Source organism: Dendrobium catenatum, unplaced genomic scaffold (assembly GCF_001605985.2).
Source record: "Dendrobium catenatum unplaced genomic scaffold, ASM160598v2 fragScaff_scaffold_1570, whole genome shotgun sequence".
Classification (NCBI taxonomy): domain Eukaryota; kingdom Viridiplantae; phylum Streptophyta; class Magnoliopsida; order Asparagales; family Orchidaceae; genus Dendrobium; species Dendrobium catenatum.
Genome location: NW_021320032.1, coordinates 1 through 18,936, shown reverse-complemented (window position 1 = coordinate 18,936; position 18,936 = coordinate 1). Strand labels below are relative to the sequence as shown.

Sequence of the window (18,936 nt, the reverse complement as noted above, 5' to 3'; positions counted from 1 at the left end):
TATGTGTGTGAGTTTGACTTAATTGACTTAAATATTAAAAAAAAAATTGATGAATTCATTGAGGGCCCATTGAGATATATACATGATATCTTTTCCAGCTGTTTTTATTTCTAGTATATCATGTGATGCTTGTGGTCCCTAATTCTGTAAAATGGTTGGTAAGAAGGCTCAGGCCTGGCTATGAAAATGACAACCACCATAGCATATCTGTATTTTGATATCTTTCACCGAACCCTGAGATACGGATTGACCCATAACATTCAAACACACTGTGCTCTGCATCCTCACATGAATTCAGCTTACAGAATCTTTCTTTGAATTATTCATTGAAGACTTCAGTTCTTCCACTAGAATTCTTATTTTGTTTTCATTCTGTATGAATTTAACATGTTCATTTACATAATTTAATGTCTTCAAATGCATTTGTGGGGACTATTTTTTGCTTTCTTACCTATGGAACCTATAGTTAGAAGTACTGTAATCATGGTTCTTTTGGCAGTGAACCGAATTTTTGTTTGAAAACTAAAAAAAGTTGAAAAAATAGAGGGGAAAAGAAACGGGTATGCATTCATTGATGCCTGTAAATGGAAACAACAATGAAGCTGAAAGCCTGAAACATACAATATTGAAGCAGGGAAACGAGAAGAAATTACTGCATGATGAAGAAAACTATATCAAATAATCTCTATTTCAACCTTGCTGCTTCAATGATCTGCATTTGCATTAATCTTTAGATTCAGTATCTGCATCACAAGGATTGCTTCCAATGAGATCATGAGGCAGACCCATGAAATTGTAAAGAGTTGGTGGGCCAAGAGCTTCCGAATTCTTTTTTTCTGTGTTTTTCTGAATAAAATACATACAATAGACTGAAATAATAAAAAACAAGTCAACTAAAACAGCTAAATTATTTCAATGAAATGATACAATTTACCTGAATATGTTGCAAACAATGAACAAAATGTTTCTGAAACGGTATTGTTTGCATGGAGAAAGGTTCTGAAACAGGCAGAAGACCAAGGCTGAGTAAGCTTCCATCAAGCTTAGAAGCTTCACCTTCAGCTCCGATATTGAGTCGAGGACAGCTCGAACTCGAAGAATCATCCCTTGGCATTCGTTCAAACACGTCGAATCAGCAGCTTTTGTGTGCAATACATCAAAATAAGAAAAGAAAATTTGAAATTTTTAATCGTATTACCTCGACGAAGCAATTCTTTTGTGATCTGTAGCAGACTGTAGAGCTGAACCAGATTGAAAGGGCCACGAACGCTTCAAGCTTGCCAACTAAAATTGAGATAGCGAGCAAATAAAAAAGAATATGAAAACAAGCGTAGAGGCAATTCTGTTGCATTACCTTCTGCTCGGGCATGGAAGGAGGATTAATGCTAACGTAGCTTTGGTTTGAAGGGGGCTCCATCTGAAGACAAGCTCCAGAAGACAAAGGAGGTGATAGAAAGTTATTGATCACCTGCATGTAGGCATCAGTCAAACACTTGCTGCTCAAATTCGAGCAAAAAAGTGAAATTGATCATTTTTTAATTTTTTTTTAAAGTTTTCAAGAACCAGAGAACATCTATGTTGCTCCTGTTGAAGCTTCCTGGGAGGTAGAGGCAACCGCGAGTTTGAATTAGAGGAAATTTCGCTCTGAATTGAGTTCCAAACTAATGGCGAAGAACCATCGATGGCGTCCGAATGTGGCCGGAACAGAGCATAGTTACCAAAATAGCAAGGTTTTTTGCTTTGCTCGAGCAAGGGGAAAAAGGGGGTTGGCGCGATGACGCTAACGGACAAATGCTCGCCGCTTCCGATGCCTCCAGCGCAGGAAGCCGTGGCGGCGATGTTCTCACTGGTTGAGAAGGCGGCGGCGATACTCTTCTGCTGGTCTTCTCTTCGGAGCTTCTCAAGCGCAGCGATTCCGAGCCCACGCTGCGGAATTTTATTGGGTTTGGGCTTCTTTGGCGATAAACCAGTTCTATCATTGCAGCCTCCATTGTTGGGATCTCCATCTTCTTGGAGTACCATTTTGGTTTACAAAGCGATCACAGAGTTGTAGAAGAAATTTTGTCTTTCTTTTAGATACAGGAGAGTACGAAGCTAGGTATTTGTGAGAAAAGTCGCCATCTTTGTATGGAAGTGATTGGAAGAGGAAGATATGTAAGTTGAAGAAGATGTTGGGGGACTAAAACGAAAGGGATCCAACTCCATGAAACGAAGTTATTGCCGGAAATCTGTAGGATGAGAATGGAAACGAATCCAATAGCTATTGCAGATGGAGTCTTTCAGGCTATCGATTGAATCTGCAAATCTTTCAAACATTTTGGAGAGGAATTAATTCAACCGAACGAGACAGAGATCCCCACCGCTCCCACCTTTGCCTGTTCATCCGACTGGCCTCCGTTTGTTTTATAAACGAAACATACTTTTTTTTTTCTTTTTGCATATTCCCGTGTAAGACTTTGCCTAACGGATCGGAAATTCAAACCGTAATTTGATTTTCTAATTCCATTGGTGGGATAAAATTAATATTGATTTCACATTGCATAAACCTAAAAAAAAAAAAATCATTTAATACTCGGACTTATATATATCATTAAAAAATTATATTGATCAAGCATGAATCTCGAGGCAAAAATCGAGTGGGAAACATAAAAAATTAAATTGGAGACTATTTTAACATATGATTTTAATAAACTTACTATCAAACTGAACGTCTCGAAATACAAACCCAATGACATCAAATTCAACTCAATCCAAGCCCAAATGAATCCAAATAAAAATCCCAAAGCATATTTGGAAGGTTCAATTAATAAATTGGATTACCAAACATATTCTAAATGAAACATGCTTATAGTCGAATCGAGCGGCTTGACGAGATGAATCCAACGAGCCCAGCATCGCCAAATTATGATATCATTTATATATTAAAATGCCCAATAAACAGTCCACGATTAAGGGATTTAACATCGATCGTCCATTCAAACCACTTCCAATTTATCCATGATTTCCTCCTATTTATTGGCAATGTCACTCTCAAATAACTATAAATAGATCCCTCATTTCTCTTGAGCGGGGACCCCAAGCAGGAAGGGAAGAGATGTAAGAAGAGAATAGAAGGAATAAGAGAAGAAAAGAAAGGAAGAGAATGAAGAGACACCTTGACCACCGCCGGACTTTAACCCGTCAGCCGACTGATACCAGAATTAAGCAATGAAGCAAGAAAAGAAGGAAGAAAAGGAAGATAACAAAGACACTTCTCAACCACCACCGGACTTCCACCCGACTGCCAACTAACGCTAGAATTCTGCTCGACTGTCGACAGACATATAATTTTTGCCTAAGATCCAATTGACGCTGGAATTCTACCCCACTGTCGTCTAACGGCGGAGTTCTGCCTAACAACCAAACTTCATCGGATTTCTGATCTCTGTATGTAACTAAATTTCTACCCGGGAGATGATTATTGTAATTTGATCATCCTCATTTTTCGGGAGGAGTCAGCCACATATAATCTAAGCAAACACTAGTGGAATCCTTTCAACTGGGTGTGGCCTATGATTTTTCCCTTTTCGATGGTTTCCACGTAAAAATTCTTGTATTTCTTTTTTATTCTGTTTGTGTGCTAGATATCCGTACAAGGCTAAGATAAAAAAATTTCTAACTCCACCGCCGCATATAATATGGCCCACAATAGTTTAGCATTGTCTGTTGGAAACAAGCCCACAATTCTAAATATTTTTTTAATGGACAACAGGCATAGAAATCATATCTTGGGAGCGTCCCACTCCAATACCCACTAATCCATGAATTAGTCTATGAATAATTGATGTTAAGTATGTGCCTCTTTTTATCTTGGGGGCAAAACGTTCCAATGGAAGGAACTTCATGGCCTTCCCTAGAGGAGCGAATTCAAAAGATGGTAGAATTTCAAAACGATATCCTTCCACTTCAATGAGAGACTCGACAACCTAAGCTAGCACCACATGAGGAGATTTTTCTCACTTGAGATCCACCACTGGTTGAAGAAGTTTAACTCGAACATCTACATGCAGAGATTCCTCTTCCTCCGCCAAAGAGGCATCCGCAACCACATCAATACAACTAACCTGCTGACACTACAAGTTCTACCCATCCTTCGCATGCAAGAAAGCAACCTTTCATTCCATTGGACATCCCTGAAGACTTAATAAGACTATATGTTTCTAAGCTCCCTCGCAAAGCCCTATGATATGAACTATGAAGATTGATTCAAAAAGAGTTCCCCATGGGAGGTGTGAGATAACCTCTTCGTTAGTGATACTTCCAGGAGTCATCACCCCTGATTAAAGTTATTCTTCAACACTCCATTCTAACAGGATTCAAACTACCAAGCATTGATTTCTATAATAGGGCATCTAACTCATACGAGCATATTGATCACTATAGAACCATTATACATATCCAATGCGCTCCTCTGCAAGGTTTTTTTTTGCTACCCTCAAAGGCAAGCTCGAACATGGTTCTATTCACTTACAGCCAAAATGATCCCTATTTTTTGTCAAATTTGCCAAAGTGTTTGTTGAATAATTATTGCTAATTGAAGAATTGTTAAAGATTCTTCTCACCTTTTTGGGATCCTCCAAAATGAAGTGAATTACTGAAGGAGTATTTTAATAATTTTCTACTAACACTTGGCAAATTCTAGGAGTAGATTCTGAATTGCTAAGAGTAGATCTTTTTGGAGGCCTCTATCCTGATTCCTTTTATTTAACACTCACATGAGACATGGTTCATTCATACGTCGACCTAGTCTATCATGTGGAGGTACAAATCTCTGTAGATGAAACCATAAATGCTCACAGAAAGAAGTTTGAGCAAACAAATGGAAAGTGCAAAAATGCAGCTTGGATGAATAATTCATTCTTACAATGAAACAAACAATTAAAGAATAATTTTCTTCTTAGGCCCCCATTTCCATAACATGAACCTCGAAAAGGGAAGGAGTATACATCGCTCAATACATCTTAAGTCAATATGTTGATGGCCATCCGAGATTAAGAGATTGTGAAATGGTTGAATCCTTTATAGCCGAATACAAGAAATTTGGATTAATATTATCATTTTCATTGTAGTTATGGCCACACTACCGAAGATTGTAAGCACCTCAAAGATGAAATTAAAAGGCTTATCTGCTAAGGTTATCTTCGATGATTTATTTGAGATCCACCTGCTCGAGAGGAAGCTCATCCCACTACGGGCAAAATCAATAATAATAGAGACAACCATTGAATAATCGTGTAATTGTTGGTGAAATTGAGACCATTATAGGAAGCCCCTTATTATTTGATCAGGTCTTATTAGTTGTAGATAAAAATTTGACATAAAAAAAGGCTCGTATTGATCATTTTATTACTTTTGATGATTCTAATTTATAGGGAGTAAAAACCACTCATCAAGATTTACTTGTGATTTATGTGGGGATAGGTGACCATGTTACAATATTAAAAGAATTCTTGCAGCTAATGGAAGCATCGGGGATATCATATTCTATTCAACTTTTCTAAATATGGTCTCACTATAGAAAAGCTTCAGCCTGTTGCATGTCCAATGTATAGGTTTGATAATTGACCTATACAAGTAAAAGGGATAATCAGTCTCTAATTTGTACTTAAAGAATTTTTTTGATAAACTATACACTCCATCCAGTTTATTGTAGTAAAGTTAGAATCGGGTTATAATGCTATCTTTGGAAGACCACTCCAATTGATCTTAAGGATTATCGCCTCCATCCATCACCTTAAAATGAAGTTCCTTACCCTGGTGGGATTCATTGTAGTACGTTGAGATCAATAAATAGCACAAACATGCCATCTTAGGCAGGTTCAACTATATCCTACAATTACCCTAAACATTGAGGATTTTGATCTCTGAAGCGAGGATATCCCTCAGAGGGCTTCTCCTTTAGAAAATCTCACTACTTTATCCATATTAGAAGAACACACTTTAAGGACTGTGCAAATTTGTCTCTCCTCTCAAACAAGAAGAAGAAGAAATACGTAGATTCTCTACATAGGAATCAGGATTTTTTTGCATGGAGTCCAATAAATATGCTTGGAATTGACCCTGAAGTGACCGTGCACACCCTCAAAGTCAACATAATGTTTAAGCCAGTAATCTAGAAGAAATAAAAATTTGTACTATATTCTCTGCAAGTAATCCAACAGAAATTGATAAGCTTTTAAAAGTTGGATTTATGCAGGAAGTGCAATACCCCACTTGGTTGGCGAATATTGTCATGCTATAAAAGGAAAGTGGGGCTTAGAGAATATGTGTAGACTAAACAGATCTCAATAAAACCTACCCAAAAGATAGCTTTCTGCTTCCTCATATTTACTAGTTAGTCAATACCACCTCCAGGCATTAGATGTTGAGCTTTATGGATGCCTACTATGTTATAATCAAATAAAAATGAATCCTGCTGATGAGGAGACAACGACATTTTGACTTGACAAAAGGTTATACTGTTATATAGTGATGTTGTTAGAGATCAATAATACTATAACCTCTTATCAATGCCTTATGAATAAGGTTTTCAAAGACCTTATTGGGCACTCTTGGAGGTATCCGTTGATGATATACTGGTAAAAAGACTTAAAATTATCTCAACATATATTTGACTTGGAATAATGCTTCTATATGCTATGATGCTACAACATGCGCAAACACTGACAAGTATGCTTTTGGAGTCACCTTTGAAAATTTCTTAGGGTTTATGATAACCCACCAAGGAATTGAGGCCAATCTTGAGAAAATTAAGGCACTAAGGGACATGGTGCACCCAAGGAATATCAAGGAAGTCCAGAGACTAAATGGAAAGATTACAGTATTATCTTATTTCCTGGCTCATTCAAGAGACAAGTATCTGCCCTTCTTCAAGATACTCAATGTTACTCATAGCTCCAAATTCCAATGGATCGGTGAATGTTAAGAAGCCTTCAAACAGCTACAAAAATATTTGGCATCTCCACCACATTTTTTCCAAATCAATACCTAGAGAAAAGTTGTATTTGTATTTAGATATTTCTGCCCAGTCAATAAGTTTGGTCTTGTTCTAAGAAGAGAATGATGTATAATGTCCCATTAATTATGTCAGTAAGATCATTTTCTCAAATAGAGGGACATTATACCCTAAAAGATAAAATAGCTTTGGCATTAGTTTACTCTGCCAGGAAACTAAGCCCTTACTTTCAAGATCATATAATTGGATTATACACAAATCTGATGTTGAGAAGTATCCTACAAAAGCATGAAGCACCTAGCAGACTCATCAAGTGGTCTATATAACTAGGAGTGTTTGACATCCAATACTTGCCTAAACTTGATATCAAATCTCATGCACTTATAAATTTTGTGGTTGAATGCATCATCCTTGTAGCTGACAATCTACTAAGTACTTCTCCTTCTTCCCTGTGTTAGACCTTGTATGTTAGTGGAGCTTCTAGAAGTTATGGCACCAGAGTGGGAATTCTGTTAATCTTTCTATAGTAAGTTACTCTTGAGTACGGCCCTGACTTAAATTCCCTGAAACAAATAATGTAGTAGAGTATAAGGCCCTTATTACCAGACTTAGGATGGCAATAGACTATGAGATGCAGAACTTGGTGGTCCAAACTAATTTATAATTGGTCCCCTCTCAGGTGGAAGAGGAGTTTGACATCACAACCCGCAACTAGCCCAATACTGAAACATCATAAAGTAACTCTTAATCCATATAAAAGAGCATCATATCATCCATATTCTCCAAGAGAAATATGTATGAGCATACATTCTTTCTAAACTTGTTACAACAATAACTAGATATGTCTCAAGAGAAGGTTTTTCAAGGAGATCCACTTTTCAAGTATTTAAGATACAATCAATCGATGAACTAAGAGAGGCTTCTTGGATCGATCCCATCCTATCCTTTTTACATGATGGAGTGTTGTCTGAATACCACATTGTTGTATCATGACTTCGAAGACAAGCAAAAAATTTCACCATTATTAGTGGCGAGTTATACAAACGTGCTTTCACTGGACCATGCTTTAAATATCTCCCACCTTTAAGAGCTGATTACACACTCTGAGAAGTTCATTCAGAAGTATGTGGTGAACAACTTGGAGGAAAAAGTATTAGCCTGTAAGATCATGAGGTAGGTATTATATTAGCCTATAATGAAATAAGACGCACTTGAGTTTATTCAAAAGTATAAAAACTTTCAATTACATTCCAATCTTACCAATACACCTGCTCTAGAGATTGTATCACTTTAGAGCCACTAGCCTTTTTCTCAATAGGGGATTGATATAATGAGACCCTTTCTCATAGCCATTGGAGAGCAAAAATTCATCATCTTGGTTGTAGATTACTTTACCATATTGGTGGAGGCAAAACCTCTGGCGAATATTACAAAATCCAATACCAAACATTTTTTGTGGAAGAATATAATCTATCGCTTTGCATTCCTACATGGGTCATCACTAATAACAGGACATCATTTACTGGAAAGATCTTTACATCTTTTGTAAGAATTTTCATATTCAACTAGTCTACACAGTTGTCGCCCCATCCTTAGGCAAATAGGCAAATAGATGTTATAAACCAAATAATTTTAAAAGGTTTGAAAAAAACCTTAGAGAAGGTTGGGGGGAAATGGGCTAAAGAACTCCCAAATGTCCTCTAGGCTTATCAAACCATTGCTAGAAGTCCAACAAGAGAAACCCCATAAAATATCTGCTTTGGTACAAAAGTAGTCATACTTGTTAATATTGAAGTCACAAGTAATAGAGTTTAGACTTTTGACTTCAATAATAATGAGGATAAGCTCAGAAATAACTTGGATATCCTCCCAGATTTAAGAGATGTAACCTCACTTTGAGTCACTACATATCACCAAAGAGTTGCCCGTCACTATAAATGGAAGGTGAAACCTTGAAGTATCTCAATCGGGGATCTAGTTCTATGTAGCATCGAGGAAGCTAAAAAGGGCCTCCAACGCAACAAACTCTATCCCTTATGGGATGGTCCTTATTTGGTGGCAGCTATTATCAAGCCTAACACCTTCAAACTGAAGGATGCTAATTGAAGATGCTACCTCAAACTTGGAATGTTGAAAACCTTTGCAAGTATTATGAGTAGGTGTTAATAGTATTGTTTGTCTTGTATTATGTATTTTCTCCCAAGTCATTATGTTGTCCTTGTATATTTCCCTTATGTATTATTGGACTGACCTCGTATTCATCCCTTTTGTGTTGAGTGTGGTAAAAATCTTCTAGCTCCTATATCCCTAAGTTATAGTAGAGAACTATTTTATTGTCTTATATAATATAATAATGTGATGTCCACTTTATTCTGATATTATCTCCTCTTGTAAAAAGATAACAACTAATTGAGAATTTAACCTATTTTTCTATAATTCGAGAAATACATAATTTATATTGTAAATCACTGGATGATCAATCCCAAGGGAATTTAATACGACATCTTCCATACATGTTAATCTCATCAAGAAAATGCTTTGACTAACAATCTCATATATGCAAAACATTTAAGGAGGATGTCTCTCACTCTCGCTCAAGTTAAAAAAGCCATTAAAATATTTCTCATCATTCAAATTGAAATAAAACTATGCATATTAGAAAAAAAAGAGGAGAACACCAACAACTTCTTAATATATCACTGACATCATAAACATCATATAAAAATATCAAAACCAAATGCATGCAATCATCACTACAACATATAAAGTGGTATAACCAACAATAGAACAATACTACAAAATCTTAAGATCATCCTCCTCCTCATGGGAAAAGGCCTTCTGTAACTCCCTCTCTACCTAATCACCATCAGAATCTAAAGAAGAGTCTCTGCAAGCCTGGCTAGGTGTCAACCCCTCGATCTCCACTCCAGTCTTGCGGTACACTAGACTGACACCCTTCAGAAAACCTCTAATGAAGCCTTCCTCCATACACTTCAACTCCAAGGACTTCACCTCCACATCATATATATGATCATGAGCTATCTTAATATAATCTTGGATGATCATCTTGAAGGCAACAAACATTTTGAATTCTTCTATGACACTAAAAGGTGATTGTTCTAACTTTGATATGGATTCCTTCTCAGATAGTAAACTTTGGAGCCTCTTGACCTCATTTTTAATGGCTAAAATCTTCTCTTCAGTGACCTGTTAATCTTTAACATACTGGTTAATTTTTGCTTATGCATACACAAACTCAATATGCAAATAGTAAACTTTTGTAAGGAAGTTGAATTTGCCATATTAGCCAATTCTATCTTGCACTTTGTTAGCTACTCCTCCATTATCTTCATCTCCTTAATTTTACTATTATACTTCTTCTTGTACTCTCCATTGAGATAATTGTCCTTCACAAACTCATTATTCTAGTCATTTAAGGTTTGGTCATTTTGATTTCAAGATCCATGCATTTCATTAAATAAAATAATAAGGAAATTTTTTATAAGGGACATATCCTTATAAGATCACAAAAAGAAAAGGCAAAAAAGAGACTAGAAGCTCACCAACGCCTTAGCCAATTGATGGACAACACATTGATGCTTCAGAATATCTTCTGAAATGTGTGACTTGGAAGGAGAGATATGTTGACTTTTACTAGAAATACTTAAAATCTCCTCAACTCTTTTCTTCTTGCATGCTTATAGATCACTCTCATTCTGTGATCAGTTAGGAGGAGTCTTTGAAGGTTGAATAACTGCCTCTGGAGCTGACTTCTTTAGTATATGAGCATATGATTTCCCTTCCTGAGTAGATAGCCCCACTTTGAACAAATATTCTTCATATACATATCTACTCAAATATCATACCTCATAGTAGAGGGTGTCGATATCAAGGAGATTAAGTATCATTAGTAAATCCTCTGATCCAATATATAAGGGAATGGGTAAATCTTTCAATTTTCTCCATTTTTTTCTTGAGATTCCAGTCATTCTACATAAAAATAAATAACTAACTAGCTCTTTGATGGGTCTCGAGTGTAAATATTAAACCACTTGAATCTAAAAGAGATATGACCATGTATATCACCAATAAGTCTACCCATTTGAAAAAGGCACTTTGGAGGCAACACTTCTCCACAATCTTTGAAAAACACAATCAATCCCATTATGATTGACATGGATCTATAGAAAAGCTGGAAAAACTCACTCCACATGTTGCTAAAATGTCGATCAAGTCCAAAGGAGGGGGAAATTATAGTCGCGCTCGCAAACTGAACTCATACACCATCAAAAATCCTAGGGGAGTGAACAAGTATGAGTGGATTTTTCAGGCACTTTCATCACAAGATCATTAAGGAAGTGAAATTTCTTCCTCAAAATAATCAAATAATTTCTAGTTATGATGGATATGACATCATTAGCTTTGACCACTTTCTGAGTTTTCTTCAGACCTTCAGATCGGATAGTAGGGCGATCTCCTTTGGCAGGGGAATTTTGGTGTAAGTTATATCACATATTTAAACTTCTTCACTAAAGAGTGGTATTGAATTTGAGTAGGGGATTCCACCAACCAAAACCAATAGAATGCCTCTCGAGTAAGATGAAAAATGGGGGAGAAAGAAAAGCAACAGCTGCAAAAATTTTAACTTCTACACAAGGAGAGGGGCATTGAATTTATCATGCGCCATAGAGGCACATCTAGAACGATAAGTTAGCACGGCGGTGGCTGTCGACTATTTTGGCCACAAAAATGAGTTCATACCCTTTTTTTGGCCCAAACTACCCAAATTGTATGTTATTAAGGTCTCTGGAACCATGTTTCAATGTTTTGGACTCAATTTTGGCACTTTCAAAGCTCAACAGAGCTTCTATGATCAAGTTTGAGCAAAATTAAATTTTTTGGAACAAATTTTTTTAACATTTTTATGATTCGTTCAGTATGAAATGTTAAGACAAGTATTTTTGGACTTCTGGAACATCGACATCTAAAAATAGGGGGCAATTGATATATCATAAAAAATTCTCTTAATCAAGTATGAATCTCAAGGAAAAAATCAAGTTGGAAACTTTAAAAATTAAATTGGAGACCATAAAAACTCAAATTTTAGAAAAGTTACTGTAGAGCTGAACGCCTCGTAAATATGAACCCAGCTACACCAAATTGAGTTCAATCTGAGCCCAAATGAGTCCAAATAAAATATCTAAAGCATATTTGGAAGGTTCAATACATAAATTGGATTACCAAATAGTTTCCAAATGTGACATGCTTATAGTCGAATTGAGCTGATCGATAAGACGAATCCAACAAACCCAAGATTTCCAAATTATAATATTATTAAGACATTTAAATGCCCAATAAATGGTCCATGATTAAGGGATTAAACATCAATCGTCCATTCAAACCACTCCTAATTTACCTCTGATTTTTCTCATATTTACTAGCCATGTCACTCTCAGAATACTATATATAAACCCATCATTTATCTTGAGAGGGGATCATAAGAAAGAAGTGAAGATAAGTAAGAAGAAAAGAAAAGGAAAAAGAGAATAGAAGAAAGTAAGAGAAGGAGGAGGCTCCTCCTCAACCATTGTTGAACTTTCACCCAGCAACCTACCAATGTCAGAATTGAGCAACGAAGTAAGAAGAGAAGGAAGAAATGAAAGAAAAGAAAGGTACACCATCTTGATCATCATCAGACTTCCACCCAACTGCCAACTGACATTGGAATTCTACCCGACTGTTGTCTAGCACCAGAGTTCTGCCTGAGCACCAATTGAAGCCGAATTTCTACCCGACCATCGACTTACGCCGTATTTCTGCCTAACACCCAAACGACATTGGATTTTCTATCTCCATTTATAATTGAATCTCAACCTGGCTAATTATTGTAATCTAATTGTCCTCAACTTAAGGGATGAGTCAGCCACTTATAATCTAAGCAAACACTAGTGGAATCCTTTCAACTGGGTGTGGCCCATGATTTTTCCCCTTTTTAGGGTTTTGACATAAAAATTTTGGTTTTCCTTTTTTATTTTGTTTCTATGTTGGATATACATACAAGTCTAAGACAAAAAAAATTTTAACTCTATCGTTGCGTATATTTTTGCCCGCAATAATGTGTGTGTGTGTGTGTGTGTGTTATTTCAACCCATTGAATTTCTTTATATTTATTCACCTAATGTATACATCTTTATCACAATCTCAAAATTACATAAAACTATAATTGGAATTAATTTATATAAAATGAAATACTCTTATTAAAATATTTTGATGTGTCTTGTATTCTTGAATAAGTAAATGGATAATCAAAACCTATATTGATTATAATAGAGATATATTACTAGTATTGTTGATTTTTGTTCAAATTATTTTGATTTCATACTCATATTTTTTGGAAACAATAGCTTCTCGTTCATATGTATTTGGAAAAATAATGTTACCTAAGAAAAATCTGTACATAGTTAATTATTATTTTTTAAAATATTATAGCATATAATGTTTTTGTTGTTTATTTTCATCTTAGGAAATTTGAGTACAAATAGAATTAAAGTTATAGGAATGTTTTACATACACCCCAACATGGTGGTACATACAACATATTGGGATAAGTATAGCCCATAAAAGAGCTCAACTAAGTGGAGCACTTGTCATAGACATACCTAACTCACAAAGGAACCACTTCAACAAGATTTAATATAGGTAGGCACTAGCCTTGGCGAAGCTCACCTTAAAGAAGCTCGACTAAAGAATCTCACTCCTCAAATAGGTTTTATCAAGGAACTCACTTTAGTAGGCATTAACCTAACAAACTAATCACCTCATGAGATCATATTTTAAAGAAAGACTGGAATTAGACAATGTGACTTTCCTCTCTCAAAGGGCCCCTCATCTAAACTAGTAGAGAAGTGCACCTACCAACTTGTAGAAATAGCCTTGTCACTTATGCTATTCCCCATCTCAAAGAAAGTCACCAAAGCACCCACCTAAGGTATTCATCTGAGAGAACTTGCTCATGAGATTCAAGGCACTTTCTTGAGAATTATTCACCAAGAACACTCACCTTAAGTGCTCATTGAAGGTAGCAGAAGCTACATTAAATATGGGTGTCCACATATATATGGCATGGAGTAGCCCAAGTGTTTGTAACAGTATGAAACTATCTAGGCATATATTATCAATTATTTATTTTGGTGTATACTCTTCTATAGTCCTTTCAACTCTCTAAATAATATTTCAAAGATTTTTTTTGTACATTATGACACATTATGCCATTTTTATTATTGATAGAATTATGGATTTTAAAGCTATTTTTCTACTGGAAGATTCCACACTCAAACATCTGAGGAGGGAGCTGCCATTGACCAAGAAATTCACATGGGAGATTTAAGATTCCCCACTCGAAGCCATATCAGAGAAGATTGAATCTCATCGATCATGTCATATAATTTGAGTTGGCAATCTCCTTAATGGAGTTCAATGAAGCATTGAAGTGTTAGTTATTCTTCACAACCTTCAAAGAGTGATGCCTAGTGGTTATCACACCTAACACTAGGTGTCATTATGTTTTCTACTCAGTTCAAGAGGATGTTTATTGTTCACTTTAAAGTGCCTAATGGTCTATCAAGAAATTTCAAGCTCTCTTAAATATGAGGCTTGATTTGAGAGACGCTAAGAAACTTTTTTTTTGTGGTACTAGAGGGAGATAGTAGAGGTCAAGGACCTAGAATTAAGAGTTGTCCAAGGGCCACGAACCAAAGGTTTAAGAGTACGGATATTTAGTTATGCATAGTTTGCAATAACTATGGATGTTAGAAACTACTAGAACATGCCAACATCTACATCCATATTCAGAACTACGACAATATGGCTGAGTCTTCTTCCATTACTTGCCCAAAGAATTTATCGTGGCATAATTATTCTTTACCCCTGAGTCTTATAAAATTTCCCAAGAGTATATTCTTGATATTAAAATATATCAACATTATTCTTACCCATTGATTAATAAATCTACATATAAGGGTGAGTTTTCTTAGCATTGATTTTTCAATGACCAACAAAACCAAAAAAAAAAAAATTGCACTTTGAATTATTTTAAATATTTTAAATTAGGACCTGAGTTTAAACACTCGTAATCTATTTTAGGATTGTTTTCACCCAAGATTGACCCATGGTCAACCTCCCTTGACCATGGCCAACCTCCCTTGACCATGGCCAACCTAGGTTTGATCAAAACCCTAAAAGAAACCTAATAACCCAAAGGCACAAATTCAATAAGGAAGCCTTAATTTTAACATTGATTTTTCTAAGCCCTTTCATGGAGTATTTTAATTCAATGTTGATCCTTAATCAATTTCTTTTACTAAAGTTAGCCATTGGCTGATCAAAGCACCACTAATATTTACCCAAGGTTTATCCTAGGTCCAACTTAGTCCATTAACCTTGGACATGAGTCAAATTGACCCAATAACCATTAATGGTCAACTTCACAAACCCCAAACCCATTGTTAACCTTTGTTGACCATAGTTTGACCTAAAAACTTAAGAATATAAAAAATACCTCTAATACTCCTATTCTATGTCTCTTCGCCTAAATAGATTAATTGGTCAAATCCTTATAAGGATATCAGGAAGAAAATTTTACTTGAATAGTAAAATTTGTCAACTTTAAGGATGAAAATTTATAGAAATATATTATCATATCTCTTTTGAATCTAAAGAGGGACATATACTTTTTAAAAGTAGAGTAGTCTAATTAATAAATCAAATCAAATCAAACTCTTTAGAGTGATTTTGGCCAAGTATGTTATAAATATATTTTTCATTTAGCCTGGCCTCATTTGTCCTTGCTAGCTAAGTCAGTTAGAATAAAAAAAAAATATTTAAAATATCAAAAATACCCCTAAGGCTCATATCCTAGGTCTCTTTGCCTAAACAATTCAATTGGTCAAATCATTATGAGTGATTCTTTATGAGGATATTAAAAAACAATTTAGTGAAACTCAATTAAACTTTAATGCTTTAAGGAGGACAATTCATTGAAATAGATTAGCATATCTCTTTATAAGCCAAGTAGGGACTTACATATCTTAAATTAGAGTAGCCTATAAATTAATCAAGTCAAGTTACTCTTGAGAAAAAAATTGTTCAAGAATGTTATGAATATATTTTTGATTTAACCTGACATCTTTTATCCCCCACAAGTAATTAAGCTAAGCCAACAAACTAGCATATACTACTTGAGCTAATTCTAGTTGGAATGGGTCAAACCCCATCAAATGATAAGATCATTTATTAAAACCAACTTTATAAGATATATTACCCATATTAAACCAAATCTTAAAGTAATTTTTTTAAACATTAAGTCACCATTTTAACCAAGGATAAAAAATGAATAAAAGGATAAGCATTAACATTTTTAACCAATCAATTTTCTATAAATAATATTTAAATCATGATGAAAGTGCATTGAAAACTAACCTATATATACCCTAGCATGCAAGGTGTTAACTAGGAGCATTAAATTTGAGAAGATTTAAGCTAACCATGGTTTATTCATGTTTTTTTTTTCTTACAAAATAAACTATAGATAAAGGAATAGGAAAAGAATAACCACTAAAATTTTAAATTCACTTTAGTATTCCTTTTCTCTTTAGACTATTTTGGTAATTGTCAGCATTATTTGGCTGCAAAAATTGGGTTGAAACATCCATTATCATTGCTCAAAGTTGAGACCTGATTAACCAAGGTTTTTCCAACAAATCTAATAGAGGTTTTACATGTATTTCTAACAAAAGGAATTCTTGTTTTCAATTCCACATATCATTACAAGCATGTTTGAATATAATGTAAATATATGATTGTTTTCAATTTATTTAATAATTTTTCCATACATTATAATATTTAAAATAATAACATATATAAATATATGATTTTAAAAATATAAAATTATTTTAAAATGTTCATTTGATCAGTATAATCATATGGCCCAAATTTCATAATTATTGAATATGCACATGACATTATATGCATTTTTTATTATTAGAAAAGCTATTTCTAAATAACGAAAATATTATATTAAATCAATTGCAATCTTTCAGGACTTAGGCTTCATTTAGGATGGTTTTCTTATTTGTTCTTAAAGTAGCTTTCAAGTATAAAAATTTTAATTTTAAAACTAGAAAGCTATTTTAACAAGTAATAAAAAATTCGTCCCAAACGAAGTCTTAATATTAAGTTCATCAAAATCCAATGGCAATTACTTTGCATATCCAAATAGAATATAAAAATTCTGAACATATTGATATTTTTCACTAATTAAGTAATAATTATAAAAAATAAGGAATAAATTTTCAAAGTACCTCAAATATTTAAAATAAAATTTAACTTGATTTGGTACTATTGAGAAGCTTGACATCTTAATTTGACCATAATTGGACTAAATTCTTTGTATGCAAAGTTTTATAAACAACAATTTTTGACTTGACACTATGATATATCCTTTGAAAATGATATTTGATAATCATCTTTGGTTATTTTTAAAGGTTTCAACCTTAAATTAAGTGAATATTTCATTTGATTTGTTCTATATTTATTTCTAACAAAAAATTTATTAGAACACTAGACAAACACTTATATAAGTTATTATCTTGTTTATATACAAACAGTAGGTATATTAGACATGATAAGATCATGCTATCAATATAGCTTCATTATAGTTATCATCTATAATTTATTTATTTGAATTCAACATAAAATCTCTAACTTGACTTTAATCGATATGGTTAAATTCTATATATGATATCTAAGCACATTGATTGGTTCACCATTATTGGAAAGTTGATCAAAAGGAAATTATACCTTTTAAGATAACACATACACTAATTTAAGTTTGTCAACCTTATCTCCATCTATGTCACATTGGTATTGATGCTATAATACATATATTGAACAACTTTTAGAGATTACTTTGGTACACTATCTTTTGCATTACTAGTATACATGCATCAATTTGATTAACATTGAATATTAACTTAATTCGCTAGTTTAGTTATATATTTAACTAAATTTTATGGGAATATAGTTATGCCATCTTGGTTAAGTATTTTTCAGTATAATCTTACAAGTTTTATTGTGATTTCTACTCCCCTCTAGCATATCTCATTGGTTAAGAATCTCCTTAAACTTACCATCGCATCTTTATTGAAGTCCAATTTTAATATAGTCATGCTTTTATGGCTGCACTACTTACCCTCCTAGCCATATTCCCTTGGCTAGAAAATATTTAAAATGAGCTATGTTCTTTTGCTAAATTGATCTTGTATTATTTCCATTCTCTTTTAACTATCCTCTTCTAATTTGATTAAGATCTTTCAATCAAATTTATGTTATTCTAGTTATGATCTTTTAACAAGAATATCTTTAGTTTAGCCATAAACTTTTTGCTAAATTATTCTAGACTCAACCCTATTATATTTGGTTGAGTTAGTCTTAGTAGTCATGTTTTCTAGGTTTTATAACACCATTAATAACCTTTGTATAGATTTCTTTTAGTCATATCCATTTCGATCTTGAATCAGACATGCTTTTTTTATTGGGTCATTCTATTTTTTAATTATCTCATATAATCAAATATTATCATATTCTGGTTATACACCTATAACCATACCTTATTTTTTCCTTTGAATATATTGTCTATGTTTGGACTAGTCCCACTCATAGAATGTTAGGAACCTCTTTGAAATAATTGAAATCCTTCTACCTTTCAAATATTTGATGCATTTTTAAACATTTAATTTATGAGCTTGTTAGTTTTTAATTTCACTTTCTCTCCTCATATTAATTATATTTACATTTGCATAAAAAGAGTTAGCATTTGACCACAAAAAAGGCAAACCCTATTAGCTCTTAACTCTAGTTCATAAACATGAAAGCATTAATATAAT

General features: G+C 34.0%; 1 protein-coding gene across 2 annotated transcripts; it reads right to left on the bottom strand.

Annotated features, from left to right (window-relative positions):
* Positions 1–543: 543 nt before the first annotated feature.
* LOC110107297 lies at positions 544–2,465 on the bottom strand. 2 transcript variants are annotated; one of them, XM_020837515.2, is made up of 5 exons: positions 1,564–2,465; positions 1,355–1,468; positions 1,199–1,269; positions 935–1,106; positions 544–846 (listed from the first exon to the last, which is right to left on the bottom strand). In XM_020837515.2, exons 1-5 carry the CDS (start codon positions 2,020–2,022, stop codon positions 724–726), a joined length of 939 nt encoding a protein of 312 aa, XP_020693174.1. In that variant the 5' UTR covers positions 2,023–2,465; the 3' UTR covers positions 544–723. The 2 variants fall into 2 exon arrangements, with proteins under 2 accessions (XP_020693174.1, XP_020693173.1); XM_020837514.2 differs by having other exon boundaries at positions 1,199–1,284; positions 1,564–2,464.
* Between the last annotated feature and the right edge of the window lie 16,471 nt (positions 2,466–18,936).

Excerpts from the sequence above, each read along its gene's own strand:
- LOC110107297 (XM_020837514.2), bottom strand. The coding sequence starts at position 2,022 with ATGGTACTCCAAGAAGATGGAGATCCCAACAATGGAGGCTGCAATGAT. Across the intron at positions 1,469-1,563 it reads AGCAACATAGATGTTCTCTG|GTGATCAATAACTTTCTATC; the intron begins GTTCTTGAAAAC and ends GCCTACATGCAG. Across the intron at positions 1,107-1,198 it reads AAAAGAATTGCTTCGTCGAG|GGATGATTCTTCGAGTTCGA; the intron begins GTAATACGATTA and ends ACGAATGCCAAG.